The sequence below is a fragment of the Dromaius novaehollandiae genome, chromosome 2 (assembly GCF_036370855.1).
Source record: "Dromaius novaehollandiae isolate bDroNov1 chromosome 2, bDroNov1.hap1, whole genome shotgun sequence".
NCBI classification, from domain to species: Eukaryota; Metazoa; Chordata; class Aves; order Casuariiformes; family Dromaiidae; genus Dromaius; species Dromaius novaehollandiae.
This window is the reverse complement of record NC_088099.1, coordinates 58799173-58822136: the sequence shown is the minus strand read 5'-3', so window position 1 is coordinate 58822136 and position 22964 is coordinate 58799173. Positions and strand designations below refer to the sequence as shown.

General features: G+C 41.0%; 1 protein-coding gene across 1 annotated transcript in view; it reads right to left on the bottom strand.

Annotated features, from left to right (window-relative positions):
• The window catches only part of VOPP1 (VOPP1 WW domain binding protein), a 68727-nt gene that overhangs the window by 22384 nt on the left and 23379 nt on the right, over window positions 1–22964 (bottom strand). Inside the window, exon 2 of the mRNA XM_026121416.2 lies at window positions 1595–1653. Within this exon, the coding sequence (XP_025977201.1) occupies window positions 1595–1653 (59 nt within the window). The remainder of the gene's footprint in view (window positions 1–1594; window positions 1654–22964) is intronic.

Sequence of the window (22964 nt, the reverse complement as noted above, 5' to 3'; positions counted from 1 at the left end):
CCCACCAGCACTATTGCTACTCTCCCAATTCTCAGTGTAATGCACAACTTTCAATGTCCAGAGCTGTGTGCACTTCCAATTAATCTCTCTGATGGACTGGAAAATAAACACACTGCTTTTTTTACAGAATAATCCATTTCAGCACACAAAGAAAGCAATAAACTAGTAACCAAAAGGAACCCAATTAGAAAGCAACTTTGTGTCAGATCTTTTGCAGACAGTGAGCCTCCTCTCTGTACCCATTGTTTTTGCAGGACTTGCTGTGTATTTATTTACCTGTGGTATGAAGAGTCTGAGCTAACACCCAAAATCCAAATAGCTACCTTTTTGCGTTAACAAGGGAGACAAAGGTTGGCTGCAAAAGTGTGTGGGCAGAAACGTAAGCAGAACACCAAGCTGATGATGAATAATGCACTCCTGAATGTCAAGGTACAGCGGGATTTTCATAACATACCAGCTTCTTTCCCACGTTGCAGAAAAATAAAATAAAATGTAGGTGGAACCGAAGTCCTGCTGTTATTAGTATGCAAAGAAAATTAACGTATTTAAATTCACCCATCTGTTCTGACCAACCATTCATGAGTAATTCTCAACATTTTAGTCACCTGGTAAAAAGACAGTAAGTTCTAGGCACAAACACTTCCTAACCAGTTCATATTCTGGAGCACAGATGATTAAACCACACAGTAAGTGGTTCATTCTTTCACTAAGCTTTGTTTCTTGCCTAGCTTCCTGGCTGCTTTTTGTCTCTACCATTTCTCTCCTGTTTCTGGCAGACGAAGTGGAGGGGGAGAAGAAATGGGAGGGAGGTTCTTGGGCAGCATAGGGATTACAGTAATTTTCAATCCTTAAGCAAGGAAGAGTTTGCTCAGGAAACAGACAACCTGTTGCTGCTACCTACTCCTCCATCCCTTTTTTTTCCCCCTCCTTAAATTAAGACATGTATAGCTGTCTCTGTATTAAGTTGTACGGCCTAGGAACTAAGCTTAGCACAACTAACTCCAAATCCATGGGAACACTTCCTCCCACCCAGACACTTCCCCCACCTTTTTGTTATTGCTCTGGGCAATTTAAGTCAGAGAAAACTGCAATTCAGAAAGATCCTCAATCACGCACCTACAGTTCGTTGACACTAGGTTCACATCCAAACCTGATGTGAATGTAGATGCCACTCATCAAAACGACAGCTATGCCATGGATAACAAATCATCTCAACTCCCTAAATTAAACCATAGTATTACCACAGGGACAAACTTGTTCTCAAAGCATTCTTGGTATTCTGCCTGACTACCTGCCCTTGTTCAAAACAAAGGGAGAACTGTCTCCTCACACAGTTCTGCTTGTGTTTCCTTTCAGCATTCTGAAATAAGAAGCATTTTTAAGATTTTACATTTTGTTTTCAACAGGAAAAGCAGCCTGCAATGGTGGGGAAGTGAGTCTGTACACCTTTTTTTTTTCCCAATAGGGAAAAGGGGAAAAAGGTGGGACACTTCCCAAAAGATGGGAAAAAGTATAATTCGTGAAAGAATAACACTAAGAGCCAAGAGAATGTATTCATCACTTGAAAACACAAAGGAAAGTGATGACTACTTACATATAATATGTAGGATATAATCCCTCAAAGTACCAGCAATGCTTTTTGGCCTCTGTACACTACAAAGAAAGAAAAGAAAATGGTATTAATATTTACATAGGACAACATGTGATTATAAACACAAGCTTTGAGTATTTATAAATACTGTAACTTTGAGCAATTAGAAAAGATCTCTATTCCCAAAGACTTCAAAAATTTAAAACACAAAACGACTGGGAAATCAGTTAACTTGAACTGTAAAGTGCCCTGCCAGGGTTCAGACGCTTCACTCAGAGCTCTGTCTGTGAGGCCTCATAGGGTCACACAACACAGAACCATGGTCACTGGGCTCTGCAAAGACACAGGATGCAATTGCACGTATTTCCTGGCAGAACTGGAGTCTTAAAAGAATCTCAAGAATATGGGGAACTTAAGAGCCCATTGTGGTTATAGTCACTGAAACTCCAAGGCATCCCCAGCTAGACAACACTAGACATATGCCTGTGCAATTAATTTGTTATTTGCAAGGAATTATTCATTTTTATGGAATTCTCTGACGTGCAAAGTCAGGCTCGGAAAGGAACAAAACAGAGAACCCACATTAGGACAACATCTCATTTTCCTACAGCCTGGAACTGCTTCAAGTGTTCATTAAAGCACTTGGGAAAGGAAACTGCTTTCTGCAGCCCAGTAGTATTGTTCTCTTTTGCAGACTGTCAGTATATCCTTTTTAAAGGATAGCGACAGGCATTTTCTCTGTGTGTGTGTGCAGGCAATGAGGGAAACACACATCATTACGGGCACTGCCAGAGTACAGACAGTGACCAAGAACAATACTGATGCTTAAAAAGGAAAACCAGATGTCAAGAGCAAACTGTATATATAATGCACACAATATTTTTGCATATCCTGCTGACATGCCTAGCATAAAACACTGTCTTCTTTACAGACATAGCTCAAGCAGCTCCACTGCAAGCTGTATTATCTGATCATGCAGAGACAGGGCATTCTGGGACATCTTCCACAGAGCGGCAAGGAATATCTTGCTGTGGTTTTAACAACAATTGTCTCTGCTGCTCACACCTGACATCCAATGTCAGAGAGCACTCGGTGCATCCGCAGTGCTTGGATCATCCTTCATGTTCTCTTGGCAGCTCACCTTTAAATAATAGCTCGTATAAGTTTATTAGCCTCCCTGAATCCCAGAATACTAAATGAATCCAGTTAAGACAAAGACAAAGTGTTTTTAGATCTCTGACTCTCAGTCCTCATGAATAGCAAAGGCTGCAAGCTCTTTGATGAGCATCTGATGAGCTAAATCAGAGACAGATCAATTACAGCCCATGAAGACAAACTGCTATGGATTAAATTGTTAAGACTAGAGCAGGAGGTGGGGGAGGAGGAGGAGAAGAGAGACTTTTGATGCATGTGATCAGACCTTTCCACTAATCATATGACAAGGGCTCACACCAGCCTTCAAGCTGCACGAGCTTTAGGTGCTGTTGAAAGGATTGCAGCTTTTTCCTTAGGATAAAAATAGTGAAAGCCTCATTTCCTTCTAAAACTGATGCCACCATTAAAGCAGTACATGCAGGAGGGCTCCATAGCTGCTGCTGGAGCAAGTGGTTGTTCTCCAAACATTAATTGCCCCACATTTGCCCTATTCCCCTCTTCTTTTTTTCCTTCCTTCAAAGCTTCCAAGTTCTTAAACTTTCCTTCTGAATCTGTTCTTCAGCATGCTGTTTCCTTTTAATCTGAAATTAGAAACGGGACAAGTTTCTCTCAGTGCCACTCTGCAAACATAGCACTCTTGTAAATCCAGCAGGTCCACTGCTGATTTAGTGAAAAAACACTTTGGCTCTTTGTCTTTGAAGACTGTGAATCAGCAGGCCCTGGCTAAAATGCCACTGTTTGCAGGTCAACCTCTTGGGAAGCCTCATTGCAGAATTCAGCTTGGGGTGTAGACTAGTATATGTTTTTTTTCCTGCTTCTGGACCAATATGGTCCACTGTTTATCTTAACATCCTTACAGCCTTTGTTCATCTCAAGTGTTTTAACTGATACTTTCCCAGCAATGTTTCGGAGCACATGAAGCCTGCGTATCCATTACCTACCCGTGTAAAGGAGACATTTACATTTAGTACTTGTTCTGCTTGCCCTCATCCCCATATCTTAATCCACTTTATAAGTTCTAAAATGAACAGAGACAATTCTTCCTCCCTTCCAAGGTGTAAAATTTCTGTTTCTGCCTCATAAATTATTTTGACTTCTCTGTCTCAAACAGCCACATATGCTTACTGCTACCATGACAAAGGCTCCAGCCTAGGAAAGTTTTGCTAATAACAAGCTTCCTTCTAGCTCACAGAGCTTAGATATGTACTCTAAAAATTCTTCAGGACAGGGCTTTGTCTTTACATGGGACCTAGCACAGTCGGTGCCAATTGTGATTCTGACGTTTTTTAACATCACAGTAATGTGAATAATGCATGGAAGTTGTTCGACTCTCCTACATAGGAGTCAGGCAAACAAACAAGTAGACCTCAAATGTAAACAGCACAGTAGAATATGATACACACTACATATCAAAAAGATTTACATACACAGGACAAAGTGCTGCAGTCCTTGCTTAGTTAAAACTCCTACTGATCTCCATAGCAACATTATTCGAGTAAACCCTGACATAAAACAGAAGGCTACAAACCATAGTCTGTATTGCGGGTTAACAGACCTCACAGGAATTCACTGACAAGGAGGAGAAGAGAATGTCCTAACCTCTAAGGATTTAAATCTCTTTAGTACTCAGATACCAGAGAGATGAACAGAGTAGCTAGGACATGGATTAGTTTTTCCCATCCCACACACATCCTTTGATCATCTGTCTCTCGCCAGGATCCAAATTCTTCTTCTGAGCGAGTACGCTGACCTCTTAGTAAAGCTGGTGCAGAGTCATAAAAATGCACAAGGGAAAGTATTCTAGCAGCATTCAGTTTTGATCCTCACCTCAGGATTGTGTTCTTGCAGTTGTTTGAGATAATTCAGATTTAAGCTCTCAAGTTAGCTAAGAAACCTCAATTGGCAGCAACTCACTTCAGTCCAAAAAGCAGAAACAAAGAAAGGGAAGATCATTCATATTACTGTGATACAAAAGGACCTCAAATATCAGGGTTGGTGCCCACTCTGCTAGCTCCTGTATGAAGACAGACTACATACCCAAAGAATTTCCAGTAAGTGTTTGCCCATGTCTTAAAAAGCCATTTACCCACTCACTAATAGCAAAAAAGTGTGTTTATGGTTCTTAAACTAAGCTTAGTTATGGCCCTGCCGATGCTTTTAACTTTTCTAAAAGAACATCTCTCCACATTTTGGTTATAGAATTTCTTCTTCTACATCCTTTATCAATTTGACACAGCTAAAAATATAAATAAATACAGGAGTATGTTTATTTTTTAAATAAATGATGCAGGTCTAATCGGGTGTGCATGTGTAATCTCTAGAGAATTAATGGTATGTGAATTAGCCAGATGCTTGCAAACATTTCTTAAGACTGTGGTATTCGGAAAAAGAGAAAAACCACATGAGATTATTTTTTTTTAATCAAGATCTCTCCTGCAGCCTGTTTTCTTTGACAAAGTGCAGCAACATGAACTGCAAGCTGTGCTTTTCTGTGGCCTCTAAACTCATTCAGGTTTCCTCTAAGAAAGGAAACATGCTTCCTGCCACAGATTGAAACTGCAAATGCTGCTGCTGCTAGTAAGTACAATCAAAAAGAGAAGAAGTTACTAAAACATTAACCAAAGATTGGTTTTGATCACACCATAAAATACAGAATACAAGTATATGTGTGCACACACTGTGAGGGGGAAGAGAAAGTAGGCAGCCTGCTCACTGAACATCTGAAGCTATTCTACAGATCATTAGCTATGCCTTGCAGGATTTGCAGAAATACTGTCTAGAAAGAATATCCTCCACACTGCACATCATTATGTTTCAGTTCACATGAAAATAAATTAAAAAAAAAAAAAAACAAACACACAGACCTCTCTGATCAATTAATCACTCTTTGTAATCAAGGGAGCAGTGGATTTATGCCCAGTGCTTTTACTGGAGTTTTAGAAAGTAAACTATTACAACCCCATCTACACATAGCAAATACTTTCCAATACAAGTACAATTTATTTTTGTTATGGGAAGCAACAAAAAAGAAGCCTTTGGTGGATGGAAGCATTTGGGGTGGGAAGACGGGGAAGAAGTTGGGTATCTGTACTCTGAAGGAACATTCAGATTGAGTTTGTGACATCTGCTCAAAGCCAGATTCAGTAGGATGCACAGGTCTGCTACTGATCAGTAAGTCAGTGAAACTATCAGTTATCAACAACTGAGAGGCTAGCTCTTTTAGCCAGACAAAAAGCTAGATGTTACAGCACAATTTCCATTACGGATTACAATTAAAAGAACCCAAACAGGTAAATTCAGAACAACAAAAAAAAAAGCCAGAATTTAACCAATCGACCTGCCATACTGACAAGACAGAAATGGCTCCTAGTGTTCTGGAGTGACTCAAATAGTCAGGGGCTGTTAAATCCTCTCACTCCATTGGGTATAACCTATATATTAGTAGAGCACAGGTTGATCCAAATCTCATTCTTGTGGCTACAGGCTCTGACACTCTGCTAGGATTTATTCATCCATAGATGAACAGGAAGAAAGAACTAAAAGTGTATCTAAGACTTGGAACAAGACCTCATTGTTTCTCAGCAACACACTGTGATTTAGAAAAAGATTTCCTGTTCCAGCTTACACCCAGAACTCTGCATTCCAGCCAGATCAGAACTACTAACTGAGGATACAGGAAGAATAACACTCTTCTGACCACATGGTCCCACAGCATCTGAGAAACAACTGGCTAGGCCTGCTGCCTTTCTTATAGAAAGCCTCTTGCAAAAGTCACCTGCACAGATCTGTTCCAATGTTACCGGTCGCTGCATCTGGCAGCTGCTCTATGGAGAGCAGATGAAAAGTTGGGGCATTCTACAAAGTGATTCACTCCAGACTAAATAATCAGTTCCAGGAGGCATGTTATTGGTCATTGTTAGTCACAATATTGTATGGGATTTGACCTTTGAAACTCTATCAGTTAGCAGAACACTATCCATTTCAGCCCCTAGACAAGGGCTGAAAGTATTATGAGATACAAGCTGCTCATTAAATATGGTGCACTGAAATCAGAGGGACTTCCGCATGCCAGAAGTTTGAAAGATTGGTTTTACAGAGGCAAGAAGATGAGCTTACTGATCTTCCATAGCCAAGGAGAGAGCAGAAACTCATCCATTTAAGTAACAAACAACATATACCGAGACTGAAAAGTACAGCCTAAGGGTGAAAACAATTTACAAGGGAAAATGCATTTTGTTTTAGCCTTGCCTGAATCCATCAAAATTCATCCCTGCATCTTCCCCGGTGATGCTAACAGATGAGGCCAAAGTGACCCCCCTCCAAACCATTCTAAGAAACTGAGCTCACAAGCCATGTTACCAATGGCTTCAACAAATACTCCTGTCGCAAAAGACAGGAGCAATGCTACCTTTAACATAATCCTGGTCTTTAGTAGTTTTTATTCACTAAGCCAATGAAGATATATCAGAAGACTCCTGTATAATAGGATACCGATTCCTCTACCCCTTCCTAGTTTCAAGCCTTCCCTCCTATTAAACAATAAACGGAACAAACACTATTTCAGATATACAGTCACTCCATCAAGGCCCCAAGATTACAAAGTCATACAACTCCTATTATATATTTCAGAAGGAGCTGTTTGTTGCCAGTCTTTTTGGCTGTTCCCCAAGAAAAAAGGGATTACTACCTATATAGGATTCCTAACAGTAGCAGCTTGTCCAACTTGAATTTATTCTTCTGTGTTTAGCAACAGTAAAATTTCAGCAAAAGCAGCTAATACTTAATATTTCTTCTGGTGCTCAGAGTACAAGCATTAATCATCACATTTTTTATTTGGAATTAATGTGAGCCTAGCATTAGATAGCCTCCCATTAAAAAGCATTACTTCACGTTTAGTTCTATTAACCTTTCCCATAAAAGAAACACAAATATCCCTTGCATGCAATTTCATTTGAGAAGCCACTGATGGCCTTTTTTTTTTTTTTTTTTTTTTTGGCCATTATGCAGCAAACTGGAAATACACTTCAGTCCCAGCGCGATGCCACGTCAATTGAACATAATCCGTCCGTCGGCCTCCGGGCCGGCGCTCAGCACCGCGGACAGCGCCGCTCCCGCAAGGCCGCGCAGAGGCACAAAAATTGTGTGTTTGCTAGAATTTAACGAACACGGTCTCTCTTCCACGATGCACAGAGCGGTGTAACACTGAGCCCGTGTTGGAAATCCACAGTTGTATCACTTTAAGAGCTTCTCAAAAATGTACAAATACATACTTTGTTTCTGTATATACACGTGTTTATAAAACATTTTGAAATGTCAGTAAGCCGCAAATATACAACCTCACACACACACACAGTGCTTCACTACCTACTCATGTGCAGCAGTCATCGACTAGAAGAACGGTAAGTCTGTTAAATAGCTTGTGGTATATTTGAGCACTGATAAGAGAAATGAATAATAACAGCATTTGACTGGCTTGTATGGAACAGTTATACTGAATCTTCTTCAAACTGTTTTGGAAATCAGAGTTATGTGAAATTTTCAACTTGGATCTAGGTTAGGATGTCAAGCCAAATACTTATGAAAGTGCCCAGAGATCCTTAACACCAGAGAAGGTTAGGACTTGTTTTAAATTCTTATTTCCACATCCACTAACTCAGCAACATTTGTACAGATATAAAAGCTGGGGGCATGTTAAACCTTCTTGGTGGAACTGATCTTCCATAGAAAATTCTATACAGCAGTTCTGTAAGAAAGCGTGAAGCATGCCACATGTTGAAAGCATTCCCCCCCCCCCCCCCCCAAGAAAAGCAAAAAGAAAGATTCCTCATTCCGCTGGCGTATCTGCAACTTTGGGGGGAAGAGGGGGTAGAATCTTTTGTTCCAACTGGAAGGAAACATGTAACATTTTCCCTGCTCCACCAGAAGTAGTAGATCTTTTCCAGATGGTACCAAGTAGGTTCCACAGTTCCAAAACTGAATCTAGCTTCTGCAATTACTCTGTTTCCTTTTATATGTGCATGGGAAATAAAAAACAAGGTTATTATTTGCATCCTTTAGCAGCAAAGTCATAAGTCAGCTTATTAAACAATGCATAAAGGAGGTGAGTAGGGAGGGATCATTTATCAGGAACTGAAAGCAGGAACATGCCAGAAGTGAGGATATTTCTGATCTCCTCCCCCAGTCTCTCTAAAAACAAAATAAAACAGATACTGTCTTTCACAGATAACAAAAGACGGACAAAAGGATCTTACTTTTAAGCCTGCAATGAGCATAGGTAACACTTTCCATATCACCATCAAGATACATGATATCAAAAGCTTTCCTTTGACTAAGAACTGGAGGCTTGCTTCATCTGCAGCACTAACCCTAGGCACTGACTCCTCTCAGAAAGTGAGACTATTTAAAGTATTATTCAGAGCAAAGTTTAGATTTGGGGTTCACCCATTCCTATCTAAACCACACCAACATTCATTCCCTTCAGTTCATGCTGAACTGGCACGTTCAGCTGTTTTCTACGTACATTTCGTTCGTACCCTTTACCATCCCAAGAATGAAAACAAGTTTTATATTACCTGGTAGTTAAATCCTCAGGGGCTGTCTTTCATCTCCCATAATAATAAAAGCAAAGAAAAGAAAGATTGAATAAAGGAAGATGGATTCAGAACTCAATTTTCTTGGTCATTTGCAGAGCAGACAAGATCTGCAGACAAAAGCACTGTGTCACAGATGCTCGTCAGTTAAACTACGGCAGCCCATCAAAGGCTGAAGGAGAGTAGATTTCTTTGATGGTTGCAACAACTCAGGGCAGTTGCTTTGGGAGTTCCTCAGCTTTGTTCTGTTCATGTTATGCATCCCTTGCACTCTCATTTGCTCCAGAGAGCTGACAGGGCAGAGTGTAGCTGCACAACCATAGCAATTCTTGCTCCTCTTCCAACTAACCTGATTTTTCATTCTTGACATTTAATCTAGTGATGTTCACTTCCTCAGATCCTTCTTTATGAATAGCCATTGGAAGACAAAATATTTGTTTATTCAAATAAAACTTTTCCATTTTCACTTTCTGAGATATTTATTCTAAAACTGCAGATATTGCCTCAAAATCCCTGTGCCTTGAAAGTCCTGAAAACAGCTGTATCACTGAAGGCAGTGACTCCTCAGTCTCAAGAAACAAGATACGGAGTCTAGGACAAATCACACAACCAGTGCAGGGGACAAAAGAACACAGGAATGATGACATATACTGATCATCTAATTGCTGCTTCACTGTGAGGCATGCAAGGCCAAGGCAACTTCTGACTTTGATGACAGTTTATTCTAGAACCCCATCATGCTTAAAGTTATACTGTGTTTAGGAGCATCTGTTCATTTTAAACCAGATTACATATGGCACATGTACTAAATGGGCAAATAGCTGAATAGAGCAGAGATTAAAGAGGTTACCTTGGAAACATTTTGATATTTGAAAATCAGCTTCTGAGGAACGCCAACATGTCAGAATCCAAATGCTTCTTTGAGAAGTATCTACTTAAACACTCTATTGAGAGGCCTTTGTTCTCGGTTAACTCCCACTTGCTTAATACTAAGCCCAGCCAGCAGATGCTTACTTACAGGTATTTCCATTAATGGCCATTACTACTGTGTTGTTCACATCCTCACAAGGTGTCTCCATCTCACAAGAGAAAAGCACAGACCTATGATTTATGATGCAGGTCCAGTCTATCTTAATGACCAAAGTGGCCCTGAAGAAACAGTTCTAAAGGAACCTTTAGTTCACTTGGGCCAGCGACATTAGACTGTCTACACCTTGCACTAAACACAAAAACTCACACAGTAATCCATCAAAGGTCAAGTTGGCCTGACCTGCAAGGCTAGCTCAGTGGGAAGAGCTGTGTTAATGTGAACATTAAAATGCTGAAATACAATCATCTCCAAGCTGCAGTCCAGAGAACTGTTTGCTTTGGGATTCAGTCCCTAGAACACAGGAAGGAGTTTATGTGTTTGGATTCATCAAGGTTAATAATCGAGTTTTTCTAGTCTTGCACACATCCAATGCAGAGTCTATGAAAGTTCCAACTGATTGGCAGCAAAAATGTCTCTTTGTCAGGCCAAAACACTCCTCAAAAAAAGAAACAGCAGAACAGTTAAATACAAATTACACTAGGTCAAACAAGTCAATTCAAGCTTTCAGGTGGATACTCTATTGTGACTTTGGGGCAGATATTCACCAGGTAGACTGAAACATCTATGCCATTTAAATTAAAGTAAGAACCTAAACTGACTCTCACTTAGATAGTCTGATGCAGTATCACAGTGAAACCATATGATTATTAAATTCCAGTCTAAACATAACCCAAGAGTTATATCTTACAGCTTCTTATTTGAACAGGAAGAAATATTAAGTATTTGTCCTTGCAGTATTTCCCATGAAAAAACAGAACAGCAAATAAATAAATAATCAAGCATTTCTGGCAAGTAGCAATGACTACTAATGGCAAGACATTTTTCAAAATGAAGTAACTTCTTACAAAAGACCACAACATTTATTTTCCTTCTATTAGGAGCATGAATGTACCTAAACAATAATCTCCTCTGTCCTCATTTGTCTGATGTGCTAGTGTCAACATAATCCATGAAGAGTGTTGACAAATCTCTTCATTTAAAACAAAAGCATTCCAGTATTTGGCATTTTTTATAAGAACACCAGTTCCTTAGTTTTAATGATCATCTGTGTTTTTTCACATAATCACAGCTTTTAACACAGCTTCCTAGAGCAGTGGGGAGGAAGTATCTACGGCAGATTCCAAAGATGACTATCTATATATATAGATACCAGATATACATAATCAAACAAATTCAAATAAATTCTTGGTACAGCAACCAGGTCTTGGCTCAACTCATTCTGCTTTTCACCTCTCAATACACCCACTTCACAACCTGACAAAGGACATTCTGGATCGTGATAGGTTTTTACATCTCTCCACTGTTCAATCAGTGCACGTTCCTTGCCCAAACATTCTTCCGCCATATACTTTGTGGATTTTCTTGGGATCATCAAGCTTTCAGCTTTTTCCAATAATAGCTATGATGCAAGTTTCCTAACCATCACTGTTGAACCTCTACTTACTATACTTGCGGTCTGTGGTTCACTTGATGTTATGGTCTCCTTTATTTCCGCTTGCAGATAATAGAACACACAGGAATGGGAAAAAGACTTGACGAGACACACAAAAAAGTCAGGATGCTGCAAAGAATTCCCCTCTCCCTTTCACAGAGACATCACAATCTCTTCAATAAGATTGTTTTCCTCACAAAGAATATCTGAAGTTACCTTAGGGATGTTCTGCAACTGAGAACTGCAAGAGTATGATGATGCACAAATGAAACACTTGCTCTCCATTAACATGTGGTCCACACCCCCAAAAAATTTAAAGATTCCTGCCTGGAGGTGCTGCTACAGACGGATAATCGCATGAGATATGGCCATAAATGTTTAATTTATAAAGCCAGCAGCTGGAAAATTACTCAACTGGACTGAAAATGCTGAGGATTTTAACAGTAGCCTGCCCACATTAACAGATGGAAATAGCGGCAATAGCTCAGAAACAAGCACAGACACAATCGCACATTTGGTCAGTGTTCACAATGTTGTGCAAGTTGGACTTTTGAAGAAAATTCAATCCCTGTGAAAGCAGTGGGCAACTCCAGAAGTATCAAGGGCATTGCTTCTGCTTCCACAGGATGCAACTTGGCTTGCTGCCTCTCTGTTCACAGAGCCTCCAGCTGACACAGAGCGCTTTGCTCTTCCAAGCGCTACAGCCTTCATTTCAGACTGGAAGCATATCACAGAATGAAGGCACCAAATCAGCATCACAGTTATTAAATCTTTTCAGGACAGTTGTGTGCAGACAGATAACGCTTTATACTGTAACCACAAATGTAAACTTAGGATGGGAGAAAGAAGTGGAATAGGAGTCGCAAGCCAGAAAAGAAGTGAACGAGAAAATGAGGTGTCAAAGACAACAGGCAAGAAAAGTGGAGAAAAGGCCTGAGAATAGGTGGAAGAAATAGGGAAAAGGGGGAAGGAAAGGGAAAGGGAGATCAAAGACAAGACTGGAATGCTGCTTAAACAAGGAGTGAGGTCTTTTCACTACTACCTATTATAGCGGACTCCCAGTACGATAGATAGATTTTCATTCCTTTCCCCATTCAAGTGAGTGAACAGGATTAAACAGTAGGAAAAGAAGAGAACTTACAAAATTTGGGGTTAATTCTTCTTGAACCAGGGCATATGCCAGCTAGAGTTAACAGGTAACAACCAAAGAATACAACCAGAATTGTACTTAGTAGTCTCCAGTGATCCCACCATTAAAGTCTTCAGAACATGGATTATACAAAACAGTTTCAGACCCCAGTCAGGTCACTCCCCTCCTCCCTTCAGCTCCCCAGAATCAAACCCACCAGGCAGTAGAAAAGAGGCTAATTCCATGCACTGGAACAAATCATATAAAATCTGAGCTGCAATCAAGGCTTCCTCCATTCGCTTTTCCAAATGGACTACTTACATCAGGGGTCAGAAACCAACAGGATGGCAGCCAAAGATACTACAAACACAGTCTCTGAATGACATGTAGCAAGGCCAAAATATAGGAACCATGGCACCTTGAGAAGGGTATTGGTGAGGGGCAGCAGACTGCACCGACTTTGGCATTTTTATACTGCAGATGTCTGCTGCTGCCAATCAGTTGATCAGCATCTCTCCTCTGTGCAAGGCAGCCGTTCCCATTTTTTCAGCTCCTACTGAGCTTCAGACTGGGAGCCTTCCCTGACAGAGAGGCATGATACCACCAATTAGGAACAGCTCCTCACTCCAGCCCAGGGAAGAAATCGGGAAAGCTTGATCTTATCTTTCCGCAGTGCAAGGCAAGAACTTCACTCTGGATTATGCTTAGACTCTAATTTGGGAAAGAAAAGTTGAAAAGTTCCTTGCCCTTGGCTCATGCTTACCAAGACACTGTTCTTTTTCAATAACAACCAAAATTTCTGATGCTTTAAAGGCAGCTACACAAACTCATGTCTACTAAGCTATGTCTCTCTAGCAGCAGAGATCTTCACCCACAGACTCCCAAAGTTAGTCATGAGATACCAGATAGAGCCTCAACCCTTCAAATATGTACAAAGAGGACTCCAAGTTGTTATTCATAATAGTGAAGATAAGCATGTGCACAAATATTAGTGGGAACAGCGCCCGCAGTGCCCTTTAAGTTTTAGGCTACTGCGTAAGAACAACAGCAAACTGCCTCCTTTGCTCATTTCCACTCAAAACCAGATACACACTTATACATTTCCAATATTTTAAAAATAATGGCTGTCATCGGTAAGCTTTTTTTCTTTTTTTCATGACCTCCAGCCTAAGGAATGAACATTTTGGCATAACATATGAAAAGACAGAAGATTTGGACCTCCTCCTCCTCAGTTAAAGGAAATCACTTCTTACTAAATTGCTTAGCAACTGAACAAACAGTACACCTATGGCCTTGTTCCCATTGCTGGTCAATGGCAAGGCTTCTCCAGACTATCTTTTGGTACTTTCCAAAGGGGTAATGCTTCAGGATGGGCTTCCTCCCATCTGCTCCTGCATTCACTGCAGTTTAGACAGAACATTACAAAGGCCAAATATTAAGGGAAACCTTCTTTTTCCACTCCAGACCTTCCAACTGCTGTTTTTTGCTGTTTTCCAAGCTTCAAAATAACACACTAACTCCTTGTATTGATTTCAGGTGCTCCAATAACTGCCTATAATGAACTCTGTGATAATGATTTTCCCCATGCATTATCTCCCCATCACCGTGGGGAAACAACATCTCTTGAGAGCTGTGGGCAAGGTGCTCTGCACCCACAGACCTGTCTCACACTGGGAGGTGAATGAGCAGAGAAGAACATAACCACTGTGGTACCAGAACAACAAGCCAATTCGTGCCCTCAGGGTGCTGTGCAGTTTTAAAGTTTGGCTCTGCCTTGTCATTTCCCATACATGCCCATGAGACTTCTGGGAAAAAAAAACTAGTAGCTGGACTGTCAAAGATTTGAGAAATCCCATTTTACAATCATTCTCTTGAGCTTTCTTAGCTTGATTTTAGGGCTTCATCCAAGGAGTGCTGAGATGAGTGGCTGCCATGGATTTTGGCTCATGTCTATGGCTAAGAGTGTAAAACATAAATAAAACAGCAATGTGAAAGTTGCTGCTAATATTTATGAAAGACTAAGAGAGATGCTACTAGCAGTAAGCAGAAAGGGTGGGCTGACTGTGGAGGTTGCCTATGGTGCTGAGGTACCAGGCTGCACTAAATGCTCTAGAAAGTCATACCAGCAACAAGACTAAGGGGCCCATGTAACGCTGAGTAAATTGCTATGTTACCCTCTATACTATTAGTTTTATTGATGCTTTTGTTAGATAGGACTTTTTTTAATTAAAAACAAAAAGCAAGTCTCTTGGGGGATCTATTTTCCTTTCCTCGTCTAACTTCAACACAAACACACCAGAAAAATTATAGCCATAGTACAAATAAAAATAGCTAAAGAACTTGCAGCTGTTGTTAATTTCCAAAGTATTCAACATTGCCCATTTAATGATGGAACAATATGCTCCAGTTTCAGTTCTGGCACAGTACTGTGTGAGCAGGAGGCAGATATTTCAGTTAGTGGGAATGCCAAAGGCAAGTAAACTATTACAGCAGCCAGAGAAAGGGCAGGAGGACAACATGATGTGGGCCACAGCACATCCATACAAAAAATTTCTTCCTGCCCTTTCTTTCTCATTTAAAATTATTAGTCAATGCACACAGTTGATTTAAATCAGGCTCACAGACTTACTAACGAGTATAGCAGGAAAGAATGTGCTTAATAAAAATTCACGAAGTGGAAAACATTTTTACAGACGAAGAGCTAATTTTTCTTTCTGTTTTCAGTATTGAGTGTTTCTGGTGTGAAATGTATTACACAGGGAAGTTTTGCTTGCCTTTCTCCCTGAATAAAGTCTTTTACCAACTTGCCTATGGTTGGGATAAATGGATTTCCCTAGTTTAATAGGGAACAAAGTAATAAAGTACTAGCTATTCCTAGGGAACAAAAATAAAACAAAACATGTCTCTGTTAAGCTTCATAAATATCATTTAAAAACACATCTAAATACTAAAAGCACTTTTGAAGCAGCGAAGGCAGATGCAGAAGCGCTTATTTAGTCACTTCTCTTGTAGCACTGTTGTCAGTTGCTGAGTATTTTCTCATACTTACCTGCTCACAAACTAGGCACAGCAAAATTAGTAAAGAGACAATGCTTATAAATACACACACAACATCTGGACGAAGCGAAAAAAGGACTTAAGACTTAGTTACAGCAGTAAAATTCAAAGGCTCAAAAATGACACTGAAATCAGGAAACTGTTGATTATAATTGGAAATGCAGAGCTCCTTGCCAAATTTCTGCTGGGCTCCATTTGCATTGCTGACATGCATAAAGGCACAGCTAGAGGTTGTAGAGTCAAAGCATTGAGCATGTAATATTTAATAACAAAAAAAATTCTTTCCTCCTCTTGCTAAGGGCTGACTGGCACAGCAATATTTGAAGTGTGATAGTTAAGTAACACAGTTTTAAAGAGGAGGAAAAAGAAAATTTTTAAAAAGCCAAAGTTTACAACATTGGCAAACCCCTTAAATTACTCCCAGACACTGTTCTAATCTATGCCAGGAAAAACAACAAAAAAACCCCACCCTTCCCTCCTCCTTCCCGCAAAAAAAAGCCCCCACAAAAGAACAGCAAGCAGTCATCCTGTAAGACTCCCCCAGCATTAGCTGCCCCAAGCAGTGAAGCAGTGCTATTGCTCTTTTCGAAAGCAAAGGCTCGATTAAGCACTAATCGCTGAACAGAGACTCTAGTTTGGACCTACCTATAGCACCAGATAAATCACTCTGCAAGCATAAGTGAGGTAGTGTTAATGGCGCTGATTGACAACTGGAATACAGAGAGGTGGAAGACACCACTCTGGAGTAAGGTTATCAGATGTTTATTAGCTTCAAACCCCTGAACTGCAAGGGGAACCCCAGGAACCTCACCATGGGCCAATGCTCTACGGTGCCTGGGCCAGCCCGGTCGTTTCCCTGCAAGGCTCCTGGAGTTCCCCTTGCAGTTCGGGGATTTCAAGGTAATAAACATCTAATAAGCTTACTCGAGAGTGGTGTCTTCTACCTCTGCATATTCCAAGTGTCAGCTCCATTAACAGGTGGGGAAGAAAATGGGGTTCAGGTTTAAAAACAGATGTAAAGAACAGTTTCAAACATGCCTCCATGCCTTCTGCAGGTAAAGCGTGCGTTTAGTTTAACCCAGAAGTGACCAGTGGCCAAGACTCAGCTTGCCAGAATGCACTCTATGGCACACAGCCCATTCCCTGCCTTGCTCCATTCCAGCTCAGCGTACCCTCGTGGACTTCTCCAGGGTCAGAGAGCTTGGAGATAATGAAGCTACGGCCAGCAACAACTAAAGATCACTTCTGCCCTTGGCTGGCCAGGAACTGGGGGTTCATTTCTGTGTCAGCGCTGAGTGCGAAGCACATCACCACTGATTACATAGGGTGGGCAGAGCCTGAGCTGGCCAAGCGGAGAGGCAGGGCCAAGAGCACTATGCTCCTTCCCTCCACCTGGAGGTTCGGGCTGGAGAAGAGCAGCCAGGTGGTTCTACGGGATTATTCTCAGAAAGCGATGGGCAAAGCCATGGCAAGAGCTGTGGAGAACCTGTTGGAGATCCCTTGATCTTTAGCCATTCCCTACCCTCTCAGGTATCTTCCTTCTTCGTGCTCCCTGTTCCTCAGGCCTTTGGCACAGCCTGGGCTCTCCCTAACTTCCTCCTACTTGTAGAGGGTATCTTATGGCCTTTCCATTCCTTTTCTCCTGCTATCTGCTCCTGTTTAACAGAGCAAAGCCATATTCATTTGATGTCATCTATGGGAAGAGGAATAATACAGCTGAACTTTCGATTCATGTTACATGAATTGCTCTGGCTGTCCACAGCTGTCTGCTGCTTGCACGTGTCTGCTCATGTGACAGAACATGCTTATGCATATTAGGTCACGTCATGGGGCAATATGTGTATCAATCCACACGGGCACATACCCAGCTGGGTAAAATGGGCTACAGCCCTCAGTGCTAAAAGACTGGGCACTAATCATTTGACCTGTCTGCGGCTGTTGCTTTAGCACACACAGACAAGATTCATTCAGTGCAAGCTTGTCTGAAAAGATAATAGCTAGCTGAAACACTTCATCTTCTCTCCATTAGGCAACTTGTAGTGTTGTCTGAGGTGAAGTTAGATTGGAGAAGAAGCCTCACATGGCTGAAACCACGCACACTGGCAGGACTTCCAAGGAGAGTCTCTCACTTCAGACCCAAACCTTTCCCACATTTGGGAAGACTTCTAGCGTGCTGGGGAACTCCAGAGCTGAGTATGAAGAGAACAAGGCAAGCAAGATGGAAGTAAAAATAGTTTTGAAGCAGCTACTATGGACATGACCTGAGAGCACAGAAATGGCTCACCAATCCAAATTTCCATTACAGTCTTTCATCTTATTTTTAACAGATTCATTCAGTTCTTTAGTCTCTTGCTTTCTATAAGGACATAATAGCCTCCTAATAAATCAAAAAAGAAAGAAATAACTTAGATCTATGATCTATTTTCAGCTTTTATGTTTTTATTAGAGATACTAATGATGTGAGCTCATGGCACAAAGCATTTGCAGAAGAGTGAATCACAAAATGCATCACTAAGTAAAACAAGACAAACAAGGGAAACGGGGAATGTCACACCTACTACTACAGCAATTCTTCCAGATGCACTGCAACATGAAAGTGATGCAGTGGGTGAAACAAGACCCTGGTCACCTCTGAGCTCCAAAAAGCCATTTAACATTGAGTTTTTGGACTGCAGACTTATCAGCTGTTACACTGATACAAACAGATACTACATTTGCACAGGCAGGCAGCATCACATATGTTCTGAACCAATTCATGTGCAATCAGTGGTACTCATACAACAGTTTGGAAAACTTTGCACTACAGGATCTTCTTCACACTTAAAGCCCAGTCCAGCCAGTAGCTTTCAGTCAGACCTTACAGCTTGCAGCTGTACTATCAGCATGCAACAATCTCCTATAGCAGAAAAAACCCCAACAGCTGTGGTACCATGGCCCAGTGTTCACAAAGTATTTTGCAAAAAACACCGGTATATGCAGGATAGTTTTGGACTACACCTGTAAGTGTAGTCTTCCAGTTACTTCTGCATGGACTGCTCTTGGGGCTGTACAATGTTGATTCAAGTAAAAGGGAACATAATTGGGAACAACTCTTCACTTCAAAAATGAAATTAGTAGGGCTTCACAACTGGATGCTGTTAGAATTCTTTGGATGGTATGTTTCTGTTGTGGCTTTTTAAAATTCTGTTCAAAGAGAATGAAATGTCAAATTTTCTGTGTGCAGCCGTCAGGCTAGAAAGCTCCCTGTTCATTCATGAAAGCAATCATAACCCCCTGACTCCGGCAGCTGATTCTGGCGGGAGGGAGGGGGATGACACCAACATGAGACTGGCAGCAAAATGGCAAAGATTACTAACAATAACAATTCCACAATGCACCCAGAGTCCAAAGATCATCATTTGGAAATTTTTGTCTGATTTCAGAACAGCTCTACAAAAACCTGCCATTTTAAAAATCAAGCTACCACAGAAATGGTACTCTTAGTAAGTTAGAAACATCTCCTTTAAACCAGAACAGACGTTAGAAGATTGGAAACAATAAGACAAGCATTCTTCAAAGGAACGCAAGTACAAAGATGAGAAGCTAAAAGAAGCAAGCTGCAAAGTCTTAGATTGTTGCCAATGACAGAGTCACTGCTGAAGAGAAACAAATCATAGAATAATACAGTTTAAAAATATATACATACAACCACAACCAACTAGATGTTTGGCAGATGTTCTTTAGGGACAGGGAGACAAAGGCCTTAAAACAGGGAAAGGCAATGATGCTGTGCTGCTCACCCAGTCCTGCAAAAGTGAAGACAGACAAAAGGGAAGACTTCATACTAATTTATTAAATGCTTTTCCAGGACATGCTGGGGGAAAGGAAGTTTCAATTTGCTTCTCTTATTTGTGCTTAATGCACAATTAATTAAACTAAAACATAGCACATGATAGAAGTAAATTTATTCTTTTTTCAAGCTCTGTTTTGGGCTAATTTCCACCTGTCTCCTATCCCCTCACATTCCCTGAGGTCAGCTACATCTCTCTTCCAGCATCTGTCTTGTTCCAGCTGATACTGCATTTTTAAATTGTTCTAGTTGACTAGCCATTTTTGGGAATGCTCATACTGTGAGAACATCTTAGGACAGTTTGAAATGCTGAAAGCTTTTCCTGGAAAAGAGTGATCATGATGTCTTCATAGTCAAAATTTAAAAGGTGGCATTCTCAATCGTGAAAGCAGGAAAATTAAGAGAGGAAAGAGGGAATCAAATCTCTCAATCATACATTGCCTTTGCAGAGGGCTTATGCAAAGCCTAACCATAACCCACCCAACAAGGGTTTCAGCAGAGCCAAGGTCTCGTGACCTGCCCAGCTGGGAATTTTACTATTCATGAGAAATCACCCAGGCTGCATCTGCTTTGGCAGGGAGCACACAGCTGAACCCAAAACACTGGCTGTCTATACAGGTACCAAAAACTGAACAGTGCTTCTGTTTCTTAAGCACAGCAAAACACTAGAGGACCATACATAAGCAGATGACACTAGTTCATATTTGATGAGGGTAGGTAGGTATTTTTGTATTTTGCATATGCTTTGAAACATGCAATATGCCACTTATACCTTCAAGGCACACTTAACAACCCTGACATAAATAGAGCACTCCCCATGCTATTTTTGTGCCCAGTACGGAAGGTTTCATGAACCAGGTCCCATGAGAAGGGCACACTTCTTCTCCCACTTTGCCACAGTGAGGTGACCGAAGGCCATGTAGCAGGGAAATCTTGGGGTTCCTCTGAGCACAATGACATGTGGGGAGACTCATTCCCTCCAAAGCTGGTCCACTGTATCTGGTGTGTGGGGTGTAATGCTGCAAAAACATTAACTGCTAGCATTGCAGGGGGAGAGCATAAGAAGAAGCCAGATGAGCCCGTCTCATGCATAAAACGCAAAACTTGTCAGGTCTCTGTGCATGCAAGTTAACTGGAAAAGCTCCTCAGGCACCTGGCAAGTTGCCAGCATTGCTGGAAACATTGCAAAGGATATTTACAGAACAAGGGGGGAAAAAGCCAGAACGTAAAACAAATTATGAGAAAGCACTGACTTCTCAGCCTCAAACAAAGAGCTCAAGGCAGCCAGCACGCATAAGAGTGGGTCTCTGGATTCACTGGCACTTGGTTGACTTTTTTTCAGAGCCAATCCTTGTTTTTGTCACTGCTGTTTCTCTTTGTCTAGAGCCAGTAATGTTGCTTTGCTAATGGCTTATGCAGGACTACTGGAGCCAGAAGCTTGCACGCTGGTTGCTTTTATTGGTCTATTAAAATGAAATGAAGCTGGTGCTAAAGCTTTTATAATCATTTAGGATATTTCATTATGTGTTCAGGGCAGAAAAGCAAGCAATGGTGTATTATACAACTGTGCAGGCACAGTGCATCTGTCTCCAGGTCTGAGATGAAATTCATACAGACTGATGAATGTCTCAGGGAAAATGAACAGTGGGAAGCTCAGATAGTGTGAAGTCAGTTCTCCTGAATTTCTGTTGGTAGAAGCAGCTGTTTGCCATGCATAGCACTACAGAAAGAACTGAAGTGGAAATAAATTCACCAGACATACACTTTAATAGAAAGTATAAATCAGGATGATTATTTCATTTTTGTCATCCGTTACACCCAAAAGCCACGATCAGGAACAAGGACGTTCCTGCACATTTACTAAACAAAAGAGAGCAGGAACTATCACAGTATAAACCAGAAGAAGCAACAGAAAGCGAGGTGCACACAGAGGGTAAAAGCAAACAATGAAGCAATATGCCCTATCGTGTCAAAATATGGTCTCAATACATCAGCTTAACAGCTGTCAAGTTTCACAGTCATTATGGCATATCAGTTCATGGTAGGACCTGCAGAAAAGCAAGGAAGCAAACCACAGGTGTTTACTGAAAGCCCTTCCCAACAGTAAGAGGAAGAGTCAGCAGGAGGGAAGCCTAACCCCCGAGTAAAGCAAATCTGATTATTGAGGACCTTAAAGATTTATTCAAAGATCAGGATGGATTTAGGAAGGAAGAATGAAGACCAGGGCAATCGGACAGGGCCTATCCATAAAGTCTTATTCCTGACTACCGTATTTACCTTTTCATCCCAGTAGCAGCATTGCAGGATCAAGTACATCACAAGGAATCTCACACCGTTTTCTGTTCTGATGCTACCTCCAAACTGTGTACTACTGTTCGTGCCCGTGTGCTTCTGCAAGCCTTCCTTGAAGTGCAGCATTAACAAACACCAAGATGCTGCAACGACTGTGTCAGCCCAGTGAGCCTACAAGTACTTTCATTTCAGATTTAGATCTTGACATGTCACCACCAATTGCACTCCTATAGAAACAGTTGTTTTCAATCCCATCTGCACTGATAAGTTTGCTACCTGATTTTCTGGCCCTGTGTAATCAGACAAGAGTTATCTTGGCAGTAAGCAGTCAATTAATCCTTTCTCTCCCCATTTAGTGAAATCCTTGGTTGTCTTTCCAAGGAAAGAACTCTATAGTGATACACTGAGTATTTAAGAGCACTGAGGAACTGCTAAGAATAAATATATACTGAACAATTCTTAATAGAACTTGGAATCAAGTATAGGGTTGCTGGTATAGTAGTATTCACAACTCATTGCAAAGGAAAAAGGTTTCTGAACTAGGTAAGTTTCCTGAAACAAGGCAGGAATAAGACTTTTCGGATAGGCCCTGTCCTATTGCCCTGGTCTCAGTTCCTCCTTCCTAAATCCATAGAAACCAGGATTTCTATACTCAAATTTCACATCTCTTTCATTCAGTTATCTCAGGTCTAAACCATGGTCACAAACCGCTTTTCATTTACATGAAAAAATATCTGAGCAAGTCGCACCCAGCTTCATGTGTTTTCCACGATGAACATTAAATCACAGGCAAATGTTT